This window comes from Micromys minutus, assembly GCF_963924665.1.
Source record: "Micromys minutus genome assembly, chromosome: 2".
Classification (NCBI taxonomy): Eukaryota; Metazoa; Chordata; class Mammalia; order Rodentia; family Muridae; genus Micromys; species Micromys minutus.
The window spans coordinates 54446171-54468557 of record NC_137971.1 but is presented as its reverse complement, the minus strand read 5'-3'; the positions used below and the strand labels follow the sequence as shown (position 1 = coordinate 54468557).

General features: G+C 49.8%; 1 protein-coding gene across 1 annotated transcript; it reads left to right on the top strand.

Moving 5' to 3' along the window:
• Positions 1 to 14842: 14842 nt before the first annotated feature.
• MRGPRF (MAS related GPR family member F) lies at positions 14843 to 22387 on the top strand. Its single transcript, XM_080913322.1, has 3 exons — positions 14843 to 14980; positions 17979 to 18093; positions 20658 to 22387. Exons 2-3 carry the CDS (start codon positions 18046 to 18048, stop codon positions 21639 to 21641), a joined length of 1032 nt encoding a protein of 343 aa, XP_080769448.1. The 5' UTR covers positions 14843 to 14980; positions 17979 to 18045; the 3' UTR covers positions 21642 to 22387.

Below are 22387 nucleotides of genomic sequence, written 5' to 3'. Positions count from 1 at the left end.
CCCACCACTATCACAGGCCGGACCGGGTCCCAGCAGCGAAAGCCCCGCGTTCCGGAGGAGGAGCGACCGCTCTGTGCTGACTCCCAGCGACAGCCAATGAGAACGGAGAGATCGCGCTGGAAGACGGAAGCAACAAGCCCCTCCTCCAGTGGGTGGAGCTCCGCTTCTTTGCCGCGGGGAGGGGCAGAGGGATGAGAAGCCTGGTTCTCAAGGAAGTATTTTTAACCAATGCAAATTACTAATATTCCCTCCTAGGATTGAGTAAGTGTGTGACTGACTGACTGACTGACTGACTGACTGACTGACTGACTGACTGACTGACTGACTGACTGACTGACTGACTGACTGACTGACTGACTGACTGACTGACTGACTGACTGACTGAATGACTGACTGAATGACTGACTGAATGACTGACTGATCGACTGTGACTAAGTGTGCTTGTTTGCTTGCTTTTATTTCCAGGGCCTTATAACACACCAAGCAAGCTCTCAACCCCCAGCTACACCCAAAGCCCAGAAGTGTTTAAGCAAGCAATTTGTGTGACTCAAAGCCCAGAAGTGTTTAAGCAAGCATTTTGCGTGACTCTGACGCATGTGAGTACTGTGTACACAGGAGGGACCATAAAGTCATCCCCCCACGAAAACAAATCTTGAATTTCTCCTCTGAAATTAGACAAACCAAAACTTGAAACTGGGCGTGTGCTGCACAGACATGGAATCCCAGTACTACAGGGAGCAGAGACATGAGGACTGATGCCATCTGGGAACAGCCTGCTACTAGTTAATTCCAGGGTGGAAGCAGAGGCGGAAACAGCTGTTATCTGTTGCCTGTTAGTCTGTTAGTCTTAGAGGTCAGAAGTCCAAAGATAGGGCTATCTCTTGAGGCCTCAGAAGGCTGAAATCAAAGTATAGCCATTCTACTGGACTCTTTTAATTTTTTCTATTTTTATTATCATTTATTATTGTTGTTGTTGTTGTGTGTGTGTATGTTCATGTGTATGTCCATGTCTGTGTGTATATGTATATGAACAAGTGCAGGCATGCTCAGACATACCATATAGCACATGTGAGGGTTAGAGGACAACTTTCAGGAGTTAGTTTCAGGGACTCAACTCAGGTTTTCAGGCTTATATGGCAAATACATCCCTCCCACTGAACCCTGTCTTCAGCCACACTGTGAGATATTCTTCAGAGACTGAGGGAAAAACCCACCTTGGGCCCATCCAGGGAACAGGCTGAGCTAATTCCTTGAAGCTTGGCCTGAGATCCATGCTTACTCACTTGCTGGGATGCCTGGGATGGTTCCCAGCTCCTGGGGTCACTATATTCCTCCCACACGCCCCCCTCCGCCTTCGAGGCTGGCAAACACAGATCAAATGCCCAGGTTCCACACTTGGTACAAGACTTATTCCTCTCCGACTCCCCTTTGCCTGCCTCTACAGGTGTGTTCCCTGGGGAGGGCCGTTAAGGCACCTACCTCAGCTGGGCAGTGGAGCCTCAGTGCCTTCAGTCTCAGCACTCAGGAGGCAGAGGCAGACAGATCTCAAAAACGTGTGGGCCTTGTCTAGAGTCCTAGGACAGCAAGGGCTACGCACAGAGAAACCCCGTCTCGAAAATCAAAACACAAGCAAACAAAAAGCCATGTAAGACAGAAGGCTTACCATGTTCAAGTCCAGAGCAGCAGTGAGGAGCCACTCACAATACCATACTGGGGTCACCCCACTGTCTCACACCCCATTCGTCTGAATACTGAAACTATCCTGTTTTCAAATGGACAATACTTTATAGTTGAATGGTATTTATTTGTTTGTTTATTCCAAACACATCTTGCTGAGTAGCCCAGGCTGGCCTCAAATTTACAATCCTCCTGCCTAGATCCAGGGCAATCTCTGTTTCTCTAAAATTTATTCATTTATTCCTTTTTGACATATGTGTGTAATTTTTATTTTTTTAAATATTTTAGATGTGTTTATTTATATGAGTACATTGTAGCTGGCTTCAGACACAAAGAGTATTGGATTACATTAATGATGGTTGTAAAGCACCATGTAGTTAATGGTTATTGAACCCAGGACCTCTGAACCTTAATGGCTCTTAACCGCTGAGCCATCTCCCCAGCCCTGTAATTTCTAAAAATCCATCTAATTGAATATAAGCAAGGTGACAAGGAGTAAAAGTCTTATGTAGCCCAGGCTACTGAGGTCATTCTCAGGTGAGGGTACTTGCCATCAGTCTGAAAACCTAATGTTGATCCCAGAACTCATATCCCATGTGGAGGAAGGAAAGAGCCACCAGCTGCTGACAATGAGCTTCTGACCTCTCTTCTCTCACACACACAGAGGCACACACACTCGAACAAAGTAACTAAATCTAATTCAGTTTTAGAGATCATGTTTTCTGGGGCCTGGAGAGTTGTCTCCGTGATGAAGAGCACCTTCTTTCAGAGAGCCTGTTCTCCAGGTACTTGCTGATGGCGACCACTTGTAACCCCTCTTCCAAAGGATCCACTGCCTCCTTCTGACACATGCCGAGAAAACACTCAGACACAGAAAATAAAGTTTAAAGATGGAATTTTCCAAAGATAGGATTGCTCAGTGCTCAAATTAAAAAAAAAAAAAAAAAAGGCAGCAAAAGGCTGGTGCTGTAGCCGGTGTAGCTGGTGCGGTTGTGTAGCATTTGCCTGACATGAATATGCTTCTGGGTTTGAACCCAACATACATACCACCCCCCAAAACATACACATGCGCGCGAGCACACACACACACACACACACACACACAGAGAGAGAGAGAGAGAGAGATAACTCTATCTCATTAGAGCTCATTAGAATACAAAGATGCAAAACAGATGCAAATTAGTTTCACAGAGCCCATCAGTCAGCAGACATCAGATGATCAGTTCTAGAAGTTTTCACAGGTCAGGGCTCATCCAGAGCAGCTCTATCTTCCTGGGGACCTGACCAACTTCTATGTGTGACTCTGTTATCCCTGGCTTAGGATATTGCACAAATGGGGTTAGACCAGGGACCAGTCTATTCTCTGGATACCCCATGGTGCCCTACAACACAACTCAATTCTGACACTGTTTACCTGAAGCTAGTGTACACTCCAAAGTTAAATCTCAGATACACAAGATGGTCCCACTTCACATGCAAACCTCAGGCCTCCTGGGCTTCAGGGCAATTGGTTATAAACAGAGGATGCCCACAACACATTCTCAAGTTTAAAAAAGGAAGAAAAAAAAAAGAAAGCTAGAATGGCTCACAGAATTAAGGAAGACATTTAACTACGGCTGGTTTAAATCATTTAACTACATGGATCTGGGGGAGTGGTCTATGTGCACCTGAGTGCAGTACCAGAGGATGCCAGCAGAGGGCATTAGATCACGACAGGCGGACATAAAGGAATTAGACTTCTGAGCTACTGATGTGTGCAGGGAACTCAAGTCCTGCAATGCTCTTAACCACTCAGCCTTCTCCCCATCTCCTACTACTGGTTCATTATAAAGCTCAGGACTCAGGCACAGCTCACAGGAGGAGGTGCACAGGACGGACGTTGTCAGGGATCTCTCTGATTTCTCAAGACACATCACCTTTCTGATGATTCCAAGGTTTCTTGATGAAGCTAGGAGTCTCTGCCTATTGTTGAGGATTTTTTTTAAGGTTTTGCTAAGTAAGCCTGGCAATGAGATGTCGGTCATGTTGACTGAAGCCTGTAGTCACCAGGCTGATCCCTCCAGCAATTACACCCTACCCTCCAGGAGCAGGGAGACAGGGGTGATGGAAGGGCTTAATATGAATAACAAAGTCTGTGCCCTCCCCTGTAGGAGAGTTAGAGGCCAGGAACTAGTTTAACAGGAGACAAATACAATTTTGTTTATGTCATAATTCTGCATGGCTGCTCTGGGGAGGTCCTCTCGAGTTCTCATTCCATGGTGACTGGCTATCCTGAGTCCCTTCTGGATTGTCCACCAAAGGCCTAGTGTCTTTTTATAAAAGGTTATCAATGAAGCAGCCAGTTCTATCTGGTTCATGCGTCCTGCGAACCGGTTAGAGGAAATTCAGCAGGTTCTGTGCCAGATTCCAGCCCATCTTAAGGGATGTGACCACTGGGACCTGAAAAGTAAGACATTTCATTTATGAGTCTTTTCTCCTATATTATAAAATTAGTGTTTAAGACAAAGAATTAACGGGAAGCAGAGGCAGGTGGAGCTCTGTGAGTTCGAAACCAGCCTGGTCTATAGAGTGAGTTCCAGGACAGCAAAGGCAGACAAACCCTGTCTCAGAAAAACATAACAAAAGACAAGGAATTAAAATCTTTTTATTTTCCTCGTCTCCTCGGACTTTTATGCAAATATTTTAATCCTCCCACCTGGGGACCCACTGCTCTGTTCTGGGAATCAATGGTCTGGGCTGTGAGCCCTTTCCCTTTCCTTCCTTCCTTCCTTCCTTCCTGAGCACCAGATCTTTTCAGACTAGCCAATCAAATAAGCCTGTGAGGTTGGACTTTAGCCAATAGAGGAAAGACACAGCCCTCACCTGAGTTAGAATAAAAACCAGATGTACTTCCTATCTCTGGTGTCTGCTCTTCCAAAGTGGACCATCTTGATGAAGAGGCAAGTTTGCCTTGTCCGGGCACCTCAGTTGGAATTTTTTTCTTTGTGGTTGGTCTTTTTTCTTTATGACCTCAAACTTCTTTCTTTCTTTCTTTCTTTCTTTCTTTCTTTCTTTCTTTCTTTCTTTTTTTCTTCCTTCCTTCCTTCCTTCTTTCCTTCCTTCCTTCCTTTCTGTCTGTCTTTCTTTCTCTTTTGTTTTGTTGAGACAGGGTTTCTCTGTGTAGCCTTGGCAGTCCTGAGACTCACTGCTGTTCACACCGGCTTCTGTTCAGATAACCCACACATATGGTGTCGACTGTTGACTGCTGGGCCGGGAGCCAGGCTGTGTGGCTGTGTGGGTGTTGGCTGCTTCCTCGCTTGCCCAAAAAGCAAAGGCAAGCTGCCTGGTGAAGGCCCTGTAGCCTTCAGTGCCAACTGGATGAGTAAGGAGTGTGGCTTTTTACATAAAAAAGAGCTGGTGGGTTGAGCTAGGGCAGGAGGACGAGGAGGACAGAGGTTGACCGAGCAGAGCAGGCAGAAGTCCAGGTAGCTGGGATGCACAGTGTTGATGAGGTCGGGTTAGGTTTAGTTGAAGTAGCTGAGAGAATACCCCAGCAAGCAGGCCAACAGCCTTACACTATACAGATGTCTTTATTATTAAACTCCAAGCAGACACCCCCCCCCCAAAAAAAAGGCCTATAATGAGCCTCAAACTCAGAGATCCACCTACCTCTGCTTCCCAACTGCTGGGGTCAGAAATGCGCGTTTTTATGCCCAGCCTACAAATATTTCTAACACAGGGTCTTGAGGATTCTCTTTGTGTTACTATAATGGACTGAGGCTGAATAATAAAAAAGATTTTACTGGGCACAGAGGTGTCACAGTGCCGACATTCAGGAGGTAGAGGCAGGAGAATTAAGTTTGCTTACCCACACTGGGGGCCAAGGAACCTGCCACCCCTGAGTTGCTGATAAGGAAACTGAGGCTGGAGGGGGCTCTGTACAGTTCCCTACCAAGGCTGGATCATCTGATGGACATCTGAACAGTGCCCTACAACAGCCCCAGCCCGCCATCCACTGAATCAACATCCCCAGCAGGTGAGCCGCTCACAGCGCAACAGAAAGGGCTGCCCAGAGACACAGCAGGGTGCCAGTAAGCATGGCCAGACAGCCTGAGCCAGATGGGGTACAAATGAGAAAGGGGGCCTTGCTGGAAACTCCCCTGCGCTCTACCCGTGGTCCCAGGCACGCAGACAGAATAGGGGATTCATGCTGGGATCAGTCTTCTCCTTCCTCCCATAAAGCAACAGGAGCCACTGAGCACCACACACTGAACCTGTCTCACTCACTGCACACAGCTGCATTTCCCAGCCATGCATTTGTGCTATGGGGCCTTGGGTCCTGCAGTGAAGAGAAACAACCTCTTGGTGGAGACACTGGCTTGAACTCAGCCGCCGCTCAGAGTCACTCCAGGAATTTTGCCTTCTTTCCCAAGAGCACTAGAGTCTGTGCCAACTGTGGCCGGAAGTCTGAAACACCCCCTCAGCTTCCCAACACTGCCTGGGATGTTACTTGGAGTGTGCCCACCAGTGCCCCTGGTTTTAAAGAACCCTCCAAATATAGAACCAAATCCTGAACTCCGGCCTACCCCCACCCAGCTTGGCAAGTGTTCCTGGAGACAGAAAGCTTTGGAGACACGGGGAGGCTGAATCCTGTGGGGACCTTCCAAAGGAACCTAAGCATGCTCAAGCCTGGATGCTTCTCACCCAGGTACACCTGGGCCTCCTGCATACTGGAGCTGGGTTTCCAGATCGGCCTGGACGACAAGCGTGTGCCTTCGTGGAGTTGAACAAGTCGTTCTATGGATTTTGTTGATTATGTTAAGTCTCAGCCAGGCAGCGGAGGTACCTATTTAACAGCAAAGCACACCTGGCTTCCAGGTTCTCCCAGCATTCCTCAGTCACTACCTATTACAGGATATGGCTGGCACACCCCGCCCCGGACTCTGAACTTTCCAGCCCAGGGGCTTGGCAGCCCTTCTCCTAGAGGCTCTTCCCTATTTAATCCAGACAGTTACCTATCCTCTCTGTCCCTTTCTCTGTTTTTTTTGTTTGTGTGTTTGTTTTTTCTCTCTCTGTCTCTGTCTCTCTGCCTCCCCCCCCCCCTCTCTGCCTCTGCAACCTCTCTATCCTTGTCCCCTGAGACTGGTAAATTCACCTGGGAATTGTTCCCAAATAAACCTGCTTTTATACTTTTAATACAGCTTGAGTTGGTTTATTACGTCAGCAGGGAAACCTTATCAATTCATTCACTCATTTACACGTGTATTTACTGAACACCTACTGCACACCAGGAACTATCCTGCACGCTGTTGAATAATGCGCCAATCGGAACAGCGTCAAGTGATTTCTACAATCCTCTGGGAGAAAGCTCACATCACTAGCCTTGCTGTCAAGTGGACAAGGTGTGGGCCTTCATCACCCACAGCCTGATACCTTGTAGGCCCTCGATTCCCTATTCATAAATGGAGGTCATAGCGATGGAGAACTGCCGTCTTACAGAAAGGAGGCACACCTAGTGGGGCCTCAGTCTCTAAACCCATTCTCCCTGCCTCCTTCCCATCTCAGGGTAAACAGTAATGAAGAGTTCTAAAATCACAAGCCACACTGTAGAATATGACTAGAACCCCAGCATTCTGGAGGCTAAGACAGAAGGATTACCATGAGTTCCAGGCTTGTTCTACACACACACACACACACACACACACACACACACACACACACGGGGGGGAGCTATATCAAAGAAATAAAACAGGGGGGATGCTGGGGGTACAGTTGGTAGAATCTTGCCTAACATGCATGATGCCCTGGAATCTCAGGATGTGGTTATGTGGTTATGTGGTTCTCAAGACCACATAACCAGCTATAGGAAGAGACACACCTGTAACACCTGTGCTGGGAGGTGGAGGCAGAAGGATCAGGAGTTCCAGGTCATCTTCAGCCTCACAGGGAGTTAAAACTAGGCTGGACTACACGAGAGCCTGCAAAAATAATAATAGTAAAATAAAAAGAGAAATCGCATACCTTTCTCTAAGACCCTGTCTCACTTAAGCCCTTAAACTACCCCCAGAATCAGCCAGAGATGATCCCTCTGCCACATTTGGGAAAACTGAGGCCGAAATATTGCCATGTTTCACGTAGAGAATGATAGGGCAGCAGGTGTACAGTCTAGCCTATCCCTGTGGGAAGAGCATTTAGGCTAGGCACAGAACCCAGAGTGGCGCTGGTGAACAAACTCATATATCCCTGACCCCAGGATTGCCCCTTACCCCTGGGGACTGACCCCTGGGAAAGCCAAACCCTTCCCAGGCTAGGCCTGGGCCATGCTTGCTATTTTGGGTTCTTTTACTCATGACACTAGCAATGGGAATCTGGGGTGACACCCATATGGCCTGTTTCCTTAGGAACTAGATGATATGGTAGCAGTCAAGGGGGAAAGAAGGGACAGGCATCATCCACAGGAAAGCACTGAGGCAGCACAGAGGGGACACTGAGGGGACACTGAAAGGGGGTATGGGAAGAGTAGGCATGGAAGCTGACAGGAGGATCAGCATCAGGTCAGACCCTCCTCCTCTGCACAAGCCCACGCCCAGCTCATAAGCCTCACACAGCACAGATGCTGGTATGAAGGGGCAGAGCCAAGATGGGCAGCTGGGTAAACCTCAGAGCTATGCATTCCTGACTGTGCCTAAGGGACACTGGTACAGACTGAACATGCCAGGAGCTGTAGGGACAGAGATTCCAAGACAGGTCTAAGCTTAACACTAACTCCTAGAACAGTGGTTCTCAGCCTGCAAGTTATGACCTGTACAGGGCTGCATATCAGATATCCTGCATATCAGATATTTATAGTATGGTTCATAACAGCAAAATCACAGTGGTGAAGTATCAACAAAATAATTTAATGGTTGGGGGTCACCACAACATGTGGAACTGTATCAAAAGGTTGCAGTAAATGGGGGTGAGAACCACTGTCCTAGGGCTCTGGAGAGGTCACTAGTACCTGTCTGAGTGTGTGTTGTCCAGCTGAGGGACAGGTTGGAAGAATACTGTCTTGCAAATAGCTTTACAGGTTACCACAGCCATGCAGTACAGGCTCTCCCTGGGCAGGTGGGAGGCATCATCAATGTTAGTGGGTTTGTTACAGCCAGAGCCGGGGCCTGACCGTCCCAGACAAGCCAATCTCCGCCCCTCCCTCAATAGACAAAATGAACAGGCAAGTCGTAATGAAAAGCAGAGGAAGGATGTGACCACATTGGGAAGAGGAAGGAGACTCCATCTTTGTGATCTTGGTTCGAGGCTGGAGCTTAAGTAGAAAGCAGGAGGTGTGCACAGCTGGACTGTCCAGCTGGAGGTGTGGTCCTGACCATCATCGTCGTCTTGGCTCCAGTCTCTGTTGTGAGGTTGACAAGTTGTCAGACTGTGCAAACTCTTTCTGTCTTCCCCCTGCTGGCACCAGGCTTCAGTCATGTATCTATATGTATGTATGTACATATGTATGTTTCCATATGTATGTATGTTTGTGTGTACATATGTATGTTTGTATGCATGTGTGTATGTATACTTGTATGTGTCATGTATGTTTGTACATATGTATGTGTGTTTGCATGTGTGTGTTTGTATGTATACATGTATGCTTTTATGCATGTGTGTTTGTATGTATGTATGTTTGTATGCATGTATGTTTGTATACATGTGTGTATGTGTTTGTGTGTGTTTGTATGCATGTATGTTTGTATACATGTGTGTATGTGTTTGTGTGTGTTTGTATGCATGCATGTTTGTACATGTATATGTATGTTTATGTGTGTATGTTTGTATATGTGTATGTTTGTATGTGTGTGTTTGTGTGTATGTATGTATGTACATATGTATGTTTGTGTAGGCATGTATATATGTTTGTGTATATGTGTGTGTTTGTGTGTATGTATGTTTGTATGCATGTATATGTTTTTGTATGTGTGTGTGTTTGTATGTATGCATGGATGTTTGCATGCATGAATTTTTATATGTATATTTGTGTGTGTTTGTGTGTATGTGTGTTTCTGTGTATTGTGTGTTTGTTTGTATGTTTATATGTTTGTATATATGTATGTATGAGTTCTCTGATCATGCAGATCCCACAGGCTTTGGAAGATCTGGGCAGCTGGGTATCCTGAGTTGGTCTCTGTCAGCTGACTATAGATGTTTTTACATTTATTAATTCTGTGCTTAGAGGTAGGATATATGCATGTCACTCTGTGGGTGAAGATAGAGGACAGCTTTCAGGAGTCATTCTCTCCTACCATGTAGTCCCAGGGATTGAACCCAGGTGGTCAGCCTTGGCAGCAAGCATTTTTCACACTGAGCCATCTCTCTGGCATGACAATTCTGGGACCAGCTTTTGCTTTTCTTTTGGGCCCCATATGTGACCCAGTGTGACCATGAAACACAAAGCTGCCACAAGACCCTAGTGCCCTTTGACTAGGGATATGGCTCAGTGGTTAGGTGCTTGTCTGGCGTATACAAGGTCCTGATTTCCATCCCAGTCTAGGGTCACAAAAAAAATAAATAAATAAGGCAGCTGGCAGGCCAGCAGTGGCATAGCTCCTGCAGACAGAAAGGTCCAGCTCTCCTCTGGCATGGGGAGGTTGTAGGGAGCCAGGGAACCCTGGGAAGGAGACAGACATTTATGTTCTTGGGACCATAGGACCAAGGCTACCGTGGTTCCATGTGGTTCCTTCCTTGATCTGACATGAATATATTTACACCAGTTTCTGCACTGGGTATGTTTCTCACTACTGGGACAAAACTTAGGGAAGGACTGGTTTATCTTACAATGTGAGAGGGGCCCACCTATCATTCAAACCATTGTCCTAGAAGGAGAAATATGGTGCCAGAGAGAGGGCACCGTGAGTGAATTGCTGCTAAGGTACTGTAGCCGGAGCCTAAGGCTGTTGACTCACATCTGGGTGGATCAGGAAGGAGACGTGTATTTTGGTGCTTAGCTGGTTTGATGACTTGAATGAGAAATGTCCACTTATACTCTTAGGTATTTGAACACATGCAAGCTCCCCGGTTTGTAGTGCTGTTTGGAGACACAGTAGAAGACCCATAGGTAAAAAGGAGTGTTTCCACCAGTGGACCTGTCTGGACTCCAATTCTCATGCAAAGTATAAAATAAATTAAAAATTTCTAGCTGGCCTGTATGAAAAGTTCACATTCCAGGTATTAATTTTAGTCATTAAGGAGAGACCCTGGTTAGAATTATGTTCATTTGCTTTCTGCACAAGCTTCTGCTTACATTCCCCCATTTCTGGGTTCTCCATAGTTCCATCCTCAGATCCTTCATTGTTGGGCTTTACTGAGTCAAATGCAGATGATAATAAATTCATAGGTGGGTGGATGGATCAATGCATGTACAAGTAAATGGACTGATGCATGAATGAATGGATTCCATGGATGGCCTGTGAGGACTGGTGAGGTATGAGTGTGTTAGTGTGTAGATGGATACATGCATGCATACATTCATGCATGTACATATGGGTCAGTAGATATCAATAGATATGGGTGGAGGATAGATAGATGGAGGATAAGTGGATGAGTGGGTGTGTGGCCAGACAAGAGATGTGCGTGTAGACAGATGATAGGTTTGGTGGGTTAGATAAGAAATGCCCCCTGAAGGCTCAGCTATTTGAACATGGTCCCCAGCTGGTAGCACTGTTTGGGAAGGGTTAGGAGATGCATCCTTGATGGAGGAAGTATGTCGCTGGGCAGGCTTTGAGAGTTTAAGGCTTCCTTTCATTTCCAGTTGCATTTTCTGCTTTGTGCTCGTATTTAAAGATGTGAGCGCTAAGCTTCCTGCTCCTGCCATCATGCCTTCTGCTTGCTGTCATGCCTTCCCTTTCCACCATGACAGACCTAATGTTAGCTTCAGGAACTGTAAGCCCAAATAAACTCTTCTGTAAGTTGCCATGGCCATGGTGTTCTATCACAACAGCAGGAAGTTAACAAATGCAACAGTGTACACAGACTGACAGAGGATGAGAGAAAGGGGTGGGTAGGTGGAGAGATGCATCCTTGAGTATAAGGCTGGGCAGGTGGGAGGACAGGTAAATGAAATGTCAGTGGGTGGGGGATGGATGGGAAGAGGGATGTATAGATGAATGGACAGGTAGGTGGATGGACAGACAGACAGACAGACAAGTGCAAGAATGGTCGCCCACATGGAGGACAGAAGAGAACAGAAGCTTCTGAGCTGCACTTTACTTCACTTTCTGCAGCCAACCTTGCTGCAGAAAGACATGCCATGCCCTCTCAAGAGCAGGAGAGCCAGAGTGACCTGGGAGAGAAGAACCATACTACTTTATAGCAGGTTCATGTTCCTGGGTATCTGACTGACTATGGTTGGCCCGTTACACATTCAACTCACTCCAAGGACAGGGGCCTCAGCTATCTTGTTCATCCACCCAGTCCTTAATTCCTGGTACCCAGAAGGTACTCCATAAACACCCAAAGGCAGCTGCAGAAGTGCCTGGTATAGCCCATCACACCCATCCTAGCAGCCATAAAGCAGGGCCAGTCATGACCATAGAAGCACACTGAGAAACACCTCTGCCTGAATGGGGCTTCCGTCCCCAGGACCCCTCAGTGAAGAAAGGACCAATCCTGAACCCTTGAAAGGGAAAAGTATAGACAGCTAAGTCCATCTGCATAAACTGTGACCAAGCAGGACAATTAAAAATACATTTCCCACTGGGTGTGGTGGTGCACACCTATAGCCCAAGTACCTGGTGATATAGATAAAAATATCAAGAATTCAAGGCCAGTCTTGACTACATACACAGCTGAGGACAGCTTGGACTACACAAAACTCTATCTAGGAATTAACTGATTAAAACTATTTCCTCTTCACTGGAAAGGGCCAAGAGACACCTATGACAGGAGGTAGATTTCCAAACCACGTGGGCAGAACATTAAGAGCAAGGATGGCTAATGGGTAAAGGTGTTTGCCACCAAGTCTGATGACCTGCGCTCAGTCACTTGGACCCACATGGTGGAAGAAAGAGCTGACTTCCTCAAGTTGTCTTCTGACAACAGGGCAGACAACCACACAAGACAAGTTGATAAAAATATAATAAACCTTTAGAAAGAACCAAAGCCATGTCCTCGAGGCCCCATCTGTTCACCTCAAGTCTATACTCCGAGTCCTGATTGGGTGAGTGAATAATGCCAGTCACCTGGCAACAATGATTGGCTTGATGCCAGTTGAGCCCAGGACATGAATTTTTGAGTTCCAATAAGGGTAGTTCTCCTGGGCATCCAAGCCCCTGATACCACCCCAAAAGAAACCCCCCAAAGTAAAATGTGATCTCCCAGGGTCTTTAATGACTGGATGCAGTGACGGGACCCCCACACGGGGCAAGGTCCTTCTCTACTGTCCCTATGGGAACTTAGCCTCTGAGCCTCCTTCCCACACAGCCTCAGACCCATCTGTGCAGGAAGACACAGGCGATTGCTGTAAAATGCTTGTCTGTGTCCTCCTCAGAACTCATGCTAAAATGGTCACCCCAAGGGGATAGTGACTAGATGGTGGAACCTTCCTGAAGGGGATGAATGTCTTCATGAAAAGGACCTCAGAGAGCTCATGTTCCATGAGCACTTGGCCAATAGGTGTGTCTGTGATTCAGGGGATGGTGATGAATGTTGTCAGTCTGCAGAGCTCAGAGAAGGAAGCTCCAGCTGCTCATTAACATGGGTCACAGCCTCCTGTCAGCTTAAAGCAGCCCCAATTCCAGGGACCCTGAACACAGGCTAAGGCAAGCTCCCTCTAATAAGCACCTCTCTCTTGTTTGTCAAAGAAACATATTTCCATACCAAATAAGGCTGCGGCCTCCACAGCCTCTGCCCACTTCACACAATTCCTTTTAAGTGTCCAAGCGCAATTATACTTGGCCAGTGCTGGGATTAGGCCTCCCCCTGGGTTCCCAGTGTAAACAAGTGGCCCAGCTGGGACACAGCTGCCTGCCCTGGAGAAGGAGGCCAGGTCACCATCCTCCCTGCTGCCTGCCTAGCCTCAGCCTCTAGAATCTCGGAAAAATCCCTGCCCACACCTTCCCTTCCCGCCCCCAAAAGTCCTAGGAAGCCAGCTGGCCTCACACAGGCAACCATCCAAGGCTCCCTGCTCCCAGGTTCATTTGGTGCAAGGGACAGAGAGGCTTCTCTACAGGCAGGAGGAGGCTCCAGTGCAGGTGCAGGGAGAGGTCTATTTCTGGGATCCCTGTAAAATGCCCATATTCCGGGCACTGTTCACTCCCATAGGAAAGTGTGGCATTCCCTCAGGCTTCTTGGGTCATGAGAAAGTTGGCCCAGGGCAAGAGGCCTCACCACCCCACCCTTATGGCCAACCCTCTGCTCCCTCCATACCCACCCAGGCTTGGGCTCCATGCCCTGGCCACTAACTTTTTCCAGGACCCCTTCTCTGGGGGGAGGGTGACTCATCTTCACTGAGGAGCGCACGCACCAGGCACGGTTGCTCGCCAACTTCCCTCCTCAGCCCAAGTGAGCAAGGGCTGTGATTTTCCATTTGCGACATCTGATTGTTATTAGGGCTAGAGAGAAGGGAATTCCTGGTTCCACAGGCCCCAGGAGGCCCCCAGGAAGGTTCTGGGATGGCAAGGGGGACTTTTTGGTGCCATCTGGGTTGTGTGGCCTTCTCTCTGCCAATTGTCCCCCACTCTCCATAGGGGGGTGGCCTGCTGCTTCTTGGCTCCTCTGCCAGTCCCTCAGTGAGTTCAAACAACGAAGTGAACATTCCCTACCACCTCTCCACCACCACCACTGCCCTGGAATGCCCACTGGAAACAGGCTGAAGGCACCAAGCGAGTGACAACCTGGGGCTCCCTCTACTGGGGGAGCCCTCTGGAGCTGCAGGATATGAGAGATACTAACTTCTGGACTCCGGCCCCAGTGCTCGGGCCAGCGTGACGTCATCAGGCAGAGAGATGAGTTCCCAGTGGGGATGGGGGGAAGGCTCCTGAACTGGGCATTCCTTCCCCAAGCCTCATCACTGTTCAGCTCCTCCTTCTCCTCCTCCTCCCCCTCCTCCTCCTCTTTCTCCTCCTCCAGCTCTCCCCTCCCCCTTCTGCCGGGCCTGGAATTGGGTTTGGGGCGGGTTTTGTTTCCAAAGCCATCTCCAACAGGCAAGGCGGGTGAAGGCTCGTCCTCCACCCTGAGCCCAAATTTTCCGAGGCTCCAGGCAGTACTTGGCTAGCCCGTGGGTCAGCAAACTCGGAATTCCAGGAGAAGAGCTCTGCGAAGGGAACTCGGAGGATCAGGACAGCCACAGGTAGCACTCTGGGACCCAGGGACTAGGGAGGGAGACCAGGGACCTGGGCTTCAGGACCAGGATCAGGGGCTGCAGGATGAAGGCTAGACAGGACAATCAGATGAGATTGGCATCCTCAAGGCAGGGAAATGGTCATTGTCATGACAGGCAGTTTGCAGAAGTCCCACCTCTCTGCGCAGGGAGCCCCGAAACCCTGGAGTGAAGCTGTCCCCATCCAGAAGACCTGCTCCACCCCTCCCACAGGTCTCAGTGTCCCAGGGGCATTGGATGGCTTTAAGAGTCTCCCTCCTGTATTGCATACCCTGATACCCTACTCAGGTGACACCCTACCTTTCCCCCTAGCCCCAAGACATTCTCTAATCCCAGCCCCCATCTTGTTCTCGTGAGGGTGGGGGCTCCCCATCCTTCCTTCAACCTTACATCCAAGCCTGGTTTCTGGAAGCGTTTGAAGGGAACACTCAGTAGGCAATGGTCCAAGTGCAGAGCTCTGGTTCTCATTGCTCTCAGGGATGCCACTGGCCATGAGGACAGCAGTGGGCAGCTCTGTTGGGGATAGTTGGAGATTAGCAACATGAGGTCGGACAGCTGATAGTCTCAGCTTCTCCCTCTCCAACCAGGCCTGGTGCTGGTGTTGGCTTCACATGAAGCTGTTTGCCAGAAAACTCTGCCAAGTCTCCATTTCCTTCAGAGGTCTTCTGTCACGTTGTGAACAGAGACTCGAGTCGTATGCAGAAACACAGACTTTCTGTGTATCGTGGACAGCAGCAAACTGGTCCCTCCCATGGCCAGTGCCCAGACCAGGCCATAGCTAAGGCATGAGGAGAGAGCCTGGGGTATGGTAGAAATGAAATGACCAAGACAGCTCCCATAGGGTTGGTCTGCCCAACTGTCAATCCAAGAAGGTAGACAGATGGCTCACCCTCTGGTTTTTGGAGAGGAGGGGCCAAGGGTGCAGACATGGTAGCCTTACCCATGGGCTTTAGCGAAGTGGGTTCTGTCATGGCTCAGATCCTGCCCAGAGCACATGCACTCACACGCATCCTCATACATGCATCCCTATACACGTCATATACACATATGTCTTTAATATGGCCCATCTGGGGTCCACTTGGCTTCTGGATCTTTCTGCATGAGTGAATCACTTTGCAAATAATCTGGGGTAGGAGAGGGACCACGGGAAGAGATCAAATCAGTCATAGAGGTGACCTGGGAGCATGGTTGCCTGCCCCACAGGGCGTGTGTTTAGCTGGGGTTAAGTCTGGTGGGACGAAAGTTCCCCGAGTCAGGACATCACTGAGGGGAGTAGCAGGTATCAGAAAGATAGGCAGTAGTAGAGGATCCTGTGGGGTGTAAGTGCCAAGAAAACCTGGGCTAGCTTCCGTGTATAGCTACAGAATGACACCTGGAGGGAGGGGGTACATTTTGCAGCACCAGCAGTTGCAAACTCTCTGCACAAACATCATTCACGACTACTTATAAGGTACTCCCACTCGGGACATCCAAGCATGTCCCCTAATGAGCCACTCTTAGTCTGGGTACATCAGAAGGAGCACACAGGTAGAAGGCGGCGGGTGAAGGGAAGGGATAGCCAGGGGCATAAACGGGCTTTGTACACCCTGGTTAGGAGCCTGTCTGTGGGCCTAGGAACACCATCCAATAAGAACGAGGGGCTGGGGGTGTGGCTTAAGTCCCCTCCGCTCCCCTACAGCCCAAAGCGGCCGGTAGCTAAGGAGGGGGCGTGTCACTCGCGCTGACCGAACATTATCGGCAGCCAATGGGTGGGCGCGGCTGCTAGGGCCACATATCCAGGAGGGCGGGGGCAATGGCCCTGCTCGTGGCGGCTGGGGATCCGCCCTGCTTGAGGAAGAAATTTCTGAGGAGTGGAGCGGTGCGCTGCCCACATCCCAGTTCTGGGAGAGGAAGGTCTGGCAGCCTGTAGCCAAGCTGTGTCCTGAGTCCCAGCTTCAGACCTCCCACCTGCTCTCTGGGCAGGCAGAGAGCAGGCTGCGGATGGGGCTCAATTCCAGGAGACCCAGGGTGGATATATTAATGAGCTGTTGCCTGCAAGGGTGGACCAGTCTCAAGCAGGGTCCGCCTCTCCCTAGCTTGTCACATCTCCAGGCCTCCAGACTGGCTGAATGAGGCTGAGTCCTACACCCAGCCTGGAACCCAGGGCCACCACTTCTTGGTTTGCCATCTCCAAGCGAACTTTACAGGGGACAGCCACTGGGCCCTGACAGCACACAGATCTTCAAAGTTTCATTATGTAACCTGGTTAGAAGTGTACCTCCGGGACTAGGCACACCATCTAAACCGAATGAAGGACTAGGGGTGTGGCTTCGTTGGTTAATGCTTGCCCAGCGGGCACAAAGACCAGGCTTGGAGCCCCAACATCATATAAACCAGACATGGTGGTTAAGCCTGTAATCCTAGCACTGAAGAGATGGAAGTCATCTTCAAGTCCAGCCCCGGTTGCATGAGACCCTGTCTTTTACAAAAAGGAGGGGGATGGACATCCGCCCCAGAGTTAGGATGAGGAACTATGATGAAGCAAGGCCTAGCAAAGGCTTTCTCCTCCAGGAAGCCCCTCTGCTGGGAAGAATCTGTCCTCTACCACCATTTCTAGGACTGATCGCTGAGGCCTCTATCAATCACAAAGGAAGTACTCCAGGTGCGGATGCAAGGGAGCCTACCCATCATGCTCTTTGCAAGAACCGTTCTGGCCCAGGCACCTTGCAGTCCAATGAGAAAAGAAAGGAGAGGGGATGTTCCCTAGGGAGTGTCAGTGCGGCTCCAGGAGCCAGGAAGGGTCTGAATGTGAGTCCACAGGCAGGAGGATCGAGAAAGGTACAAATTCCCTGCCTCAGAGGAAGCCAGGGTAGTTCCTCTGAGGTGAGAACGTAGGCCTGAAAGAGCTAGGGGTCTGGGGCTGGGGAGCTGGGAGGTAGAAAGGTTCTGATGGGAAACCAGGACAAACTCCATTCTACCCTCTCTCCAGGCCTTTGTGAGGCAGAGACACACACTGGTGAGCTCCTGACAGGATCCTGGGCTCCTCACTCCCGAAGATGGCGGGGAACTGCTCATGGGAAGCTCATTCCACCAACCAGAACAAGGCAAGTGGGCAGGGGTTCTGGATCTGTGGGAGCATGTGGTTGGGAAAGGTAACACAGCCCAGGATCTCCTTCCGCGCTCACTGTCCAGGTCTGCCCTCCAGCCCTGGGCTCCAGTGGGTAGCAGGCACATCTGAACGTTGTGGCCAGCGCCATCATAAGTAACCACTGGCACTATGCATCCTGGGAGCCCCTTACCATGTGTCTTTGGGTCATTGTTTATCAGTTTCAAAAGGTCTCGCTTTCTCCCCCTTTCCTTCCAGAGATGGGGTGATCACTATTCACTGTGCATGATCAGACCAGCTCATAGAGCCTCTGCTGGTTCCATGGTGGCGCCATGTCTGTTCTGTGTGCCATGGAATTGTGCCACTCTGGGCCACCCAAGGCCTGTGCTGCTCCAAGTCTGGAAGCATGAGCCATGAAGTAAATCTGCAGCTCTAACCCCACCAGTGCCCTGGCCTGACCCATCACTTTTTGCACTGCCCAACCCTTGCTTCACCCTGAAAGAGTATAGACTTCTCTTCTTAAGTTGGGAATCTCTCCGCCTTATTTCTTTATTCCAGCCTCCCTAGACTTCAGAAAATTAAGACTTATGCCAGGATGATACTTGGAAGCAGGGGCTGGGCATGCTAGGAGGCATCCCAGAATCCCTAGAGAAGAGACAAGGCCCTGGGTGGAAGCAGACTCCAGAGTGGTGATTCACAATGTAGCGTGGGGCTACAAATTGTAGCTCCTTCCCAGAGCCTCCTCACCAGTCCCTCCCATCCCTCACACACACACCCCGAGCCAGGCCACTAAGACCCAATGAGGAACTACAGACTTTTCTGGCTGGGTGATACACAAAGGGCTCTGCCCGGTCCCAGCAGGCCAGCCAGCACCTTCTGGCTGGAGTAGAGGGACTACTCACTATGGCTAGCAAGGCATGGCCTTGGTTTAGCTACTGTGTCCCTGCTCCCGGTTTCTGATACCTGGCCCAGGGTTCTGGTTTATGTGTCAGCTCAGCCCTCGGTGCTAGGACTGATGTTCAACTGGGCTGAGCTCCTCCACCCTGCCCAGTTGTAAAATACTGAGCCTCTTCTTGAAGCTTAGAAAATGACCACCACTAAAAGCCTCTCTTCCTGGGTACCTCTGGACCTTCTCATTATCCAGAACCCCAAAAGGCAGCCCTGGCCTAGCAGAGGGCAGTTGTCTCTCTTCCCCAGTACTCTCTAAACCAATGGCAGGGTAGGATCCTACTCCAGCTATGAGAAAGGTCTTTTGTGAGTGCCCACTCACAGCCCTTTAGGAATAAGTATTTTCATGATTTAGATTTGAAACCTTATAAGAAGAATTTGTGAACATGCACACATCTACTATCCTGTCCATGATCTCCGTGGGGACTGAACCATAGGCCTCCACACGCCGGGCAAGCACTGCCCCCAAGCTTTATTTCCAGTCCTCTTTTAAAAAGTGTGCATGACTGTGTGTGTGTGTGTGTGTGTGTGTGTGTGTGTGTGTGTGTGTGTGTGTGCAGTACCCTTGGAGGCCAGAAAAAGGCATCAGATCACCTGGATCTAGAGTTACAGTTATCAGCCACTCAAAATGAGTTCTGGGAACTGAATTTGAGTCCTCTGCAAGAGCAGATGTTCTACCATGCCTATTTGACACCTTTTCTCTGGAAACTGGGTCTTTACTTTTTCCAGCCTGGGCTTCAACTTAAATCTTCCTTCCTCTAGGATAACAGTGTCAAGTTACCAAGCCCAGCCTTTCATCTGTTTATTGGGTTTTTTAAAGTGATTTTAAAATTCTGTGTGTGTATATGTGTATGTGTTTATGTGTGTGTGTATGTGTATATGTGCATGTATGTGTGTACATGTGTGAGTGGGTTATGAATGTGTGGGTATATGAGTGTGTGTGTCGTGTGAGTATATTTGGTGTGTGTGTATGTTGTCTATTAGAGAGTGGTGGTATGCATGAGTCTGTGTGAATGAGAATGTGTGTTCAAATGTGTACAAGCCCATGTGTGTGGGTGCATGTATACCTACAGTTGGCGCATGTGGAGGCCCAAGGTTAACAGAGTTTCCTAATCAGTAACCCCACTTTATTCACTGAGACTGGGTCTCTAAGTTAAAACCAGAGCAGGCTGCTTTAGGCTGATCTCCCCACCTTACTCTGGGAAATCCCCCCTCTCTGCCTTTCAAATTACAGGAGGCCACTGTGCCCACCTGGCATTTCCACACAGAGACTGGGGGTCTGAACTCCACTCCTCACACTCGTTCAGCAAGCACCCCCCACCCCCTGCCTGCCACTGCCTTCACTTGGAGATGTGGACCTGGCTGACCTGTGAGCATCCCAGAGCTGTTGTCTGTCTAGACACCCCGTGGTCATGTTGTCCTGCTTGCTAGACTCTGAGAACCAGTGTTAGCATCAGCTGTGGGCGTGGCTCTTTCTGCTCTAGCTTCTGCTGGGTTCATCACTGCAGACTCCACCTCCTGGGTAGCTAATGGAAACAGGCCCAGAAACAGGTCTGCTGAGGGCCAGGGAAGGGCAGGTAGGCTAACATATGTGTCTCCTTTGCACCTACACAGATGTGTCCTGGTATGAACGAGGCTCTGGAGCTCTACAGCAGAGGCTTCCTGACCATTGAACAGATTGCCACACTCCCTCCGCCAGCCATCACAAACTACATCTTCCTGCTGCTTTGCCTATGTGGCCTGGTGGGAAATGGGCTGGTCCTCTGGTTTTTCGGCTTCTCCATCAAGAGGACCCCCTTCTCCATCTACTTCCTGCACCTGGCCAGCGCTGATGGGATATACCTCTTCAGCAAGGCAGTGATTGCTCTCCTGAACATGGGGACCTTCCTGGGCTCCTTCCCCGACTACGTTCGAAGAGTGTCCCGGATCATGGGTCTCTGCACATTCTTTGCAGGTGTAAGCCTCCTGCCAGCCATTAGCATCGAACGCTGTGTGTCCGTCATCTTTCCCACCTGGTACTGGCGTCGGAGGCCCAAGCGCCTGTCAGCTGGGGTCTGCGCCCTGCTGTGGGTGCTGTCCTTCCTGGTTACCAGTATCCACAACTACTTCTGTATGTTCCTGAGCCACGAGGCCTCTGGTACAGCCTGCCGCAACATGGACATCTCCCTGGGCATCTTGTTGTTCTTTCTCTTCTGCCCACTCATGGTACTCCCCTGCCTGGCACTCATCCTGCACGTAGAGTGCCGAGCACGGCGCCGCCAGCGCTCTGCCAAGCTCAATCACGTGGTCCTGGCCATTGTCTCTGTCTTCCTTGTATCATCCATCTACTTGGGAATTGACTGGTTCCTCTTCTGGGTCTTCCAGATCCCGGCCCCCTTCCCGGAGTACGTCACTGACTTGTGTATCTGCATCAACAGCAGTGCCAAGCCCATTGTCTACTTCCTGGCTGGGAGAGACAAGTCACAGCGCCTGTGGGAACCTCTCAGGGTGGTCTTCCAGCGGGCTCTCCGGGATGGCGCCGAGCCAGGGGATGCTGCTAGCGGCACACCCAACACAGTCAACATTGAGATGCAATGCCCCTCTGGGAACGCGTCATGAAAGGCCAGTGTCTGGGGCAAGGCTGCAGCAGAGAATGGCCAGTAGCTTCCAGAGACACTCAGCCCAAGGGCAGGAGCAGGGCAGCTGCCCCTGTGCCACCAGGGAGAAGACCTGCCTTAACACAAGGCATCTGTGTCTTGTCAGGTGTGACCAAGACGCTGAGAAGCCACCTCTAGACAGACCCTGTGGCTTCTGCTCCCCAAATGTTCTGCTTCTGTGACTCAGTGTACCAAAGTTGCCCTCACCAGTGTTGTAGGGTCTCCTCCTCAGCAGAAGCTCATGAGCAAAGGCAAGAAGGAGGTCACCTCCTCAAATATGACTTAGTCAGCCTCACTATCACTGGGCCAGCAGCCCCAGCCCCACCTTCAAGAAGTTGTTTAGCCTCCCAAGGCAGCGACAAATACAAGAAAATGGTGCTATCTGGAAGAGGGTCCTGTTCACAGACATTGTGGCAGACAAGTCCCTGCCCCCTTGATGAGTCACTTGGTGACTTTAATGGGGTAGGATCTGGCCTTGGTAAGATCTGAGACAGAAAGAACCTTCCGTCACCCTGGGTAGCTGACTGTTTTTCTGACCCCACCCCCACTCCCAGCCAGCTCTGGGCAGCTGGTTGTGCACTCAGCGTCTTTCAGGCCACTGTGGTTCACTGCAGCAGCTCCCTACTATGTCCCCAATCTCTAGTACCCATTTTAAAGTGGACTCTGATTCCATCCTGGCCTCCTAGAGGCTGCCACCACGATCGTCAC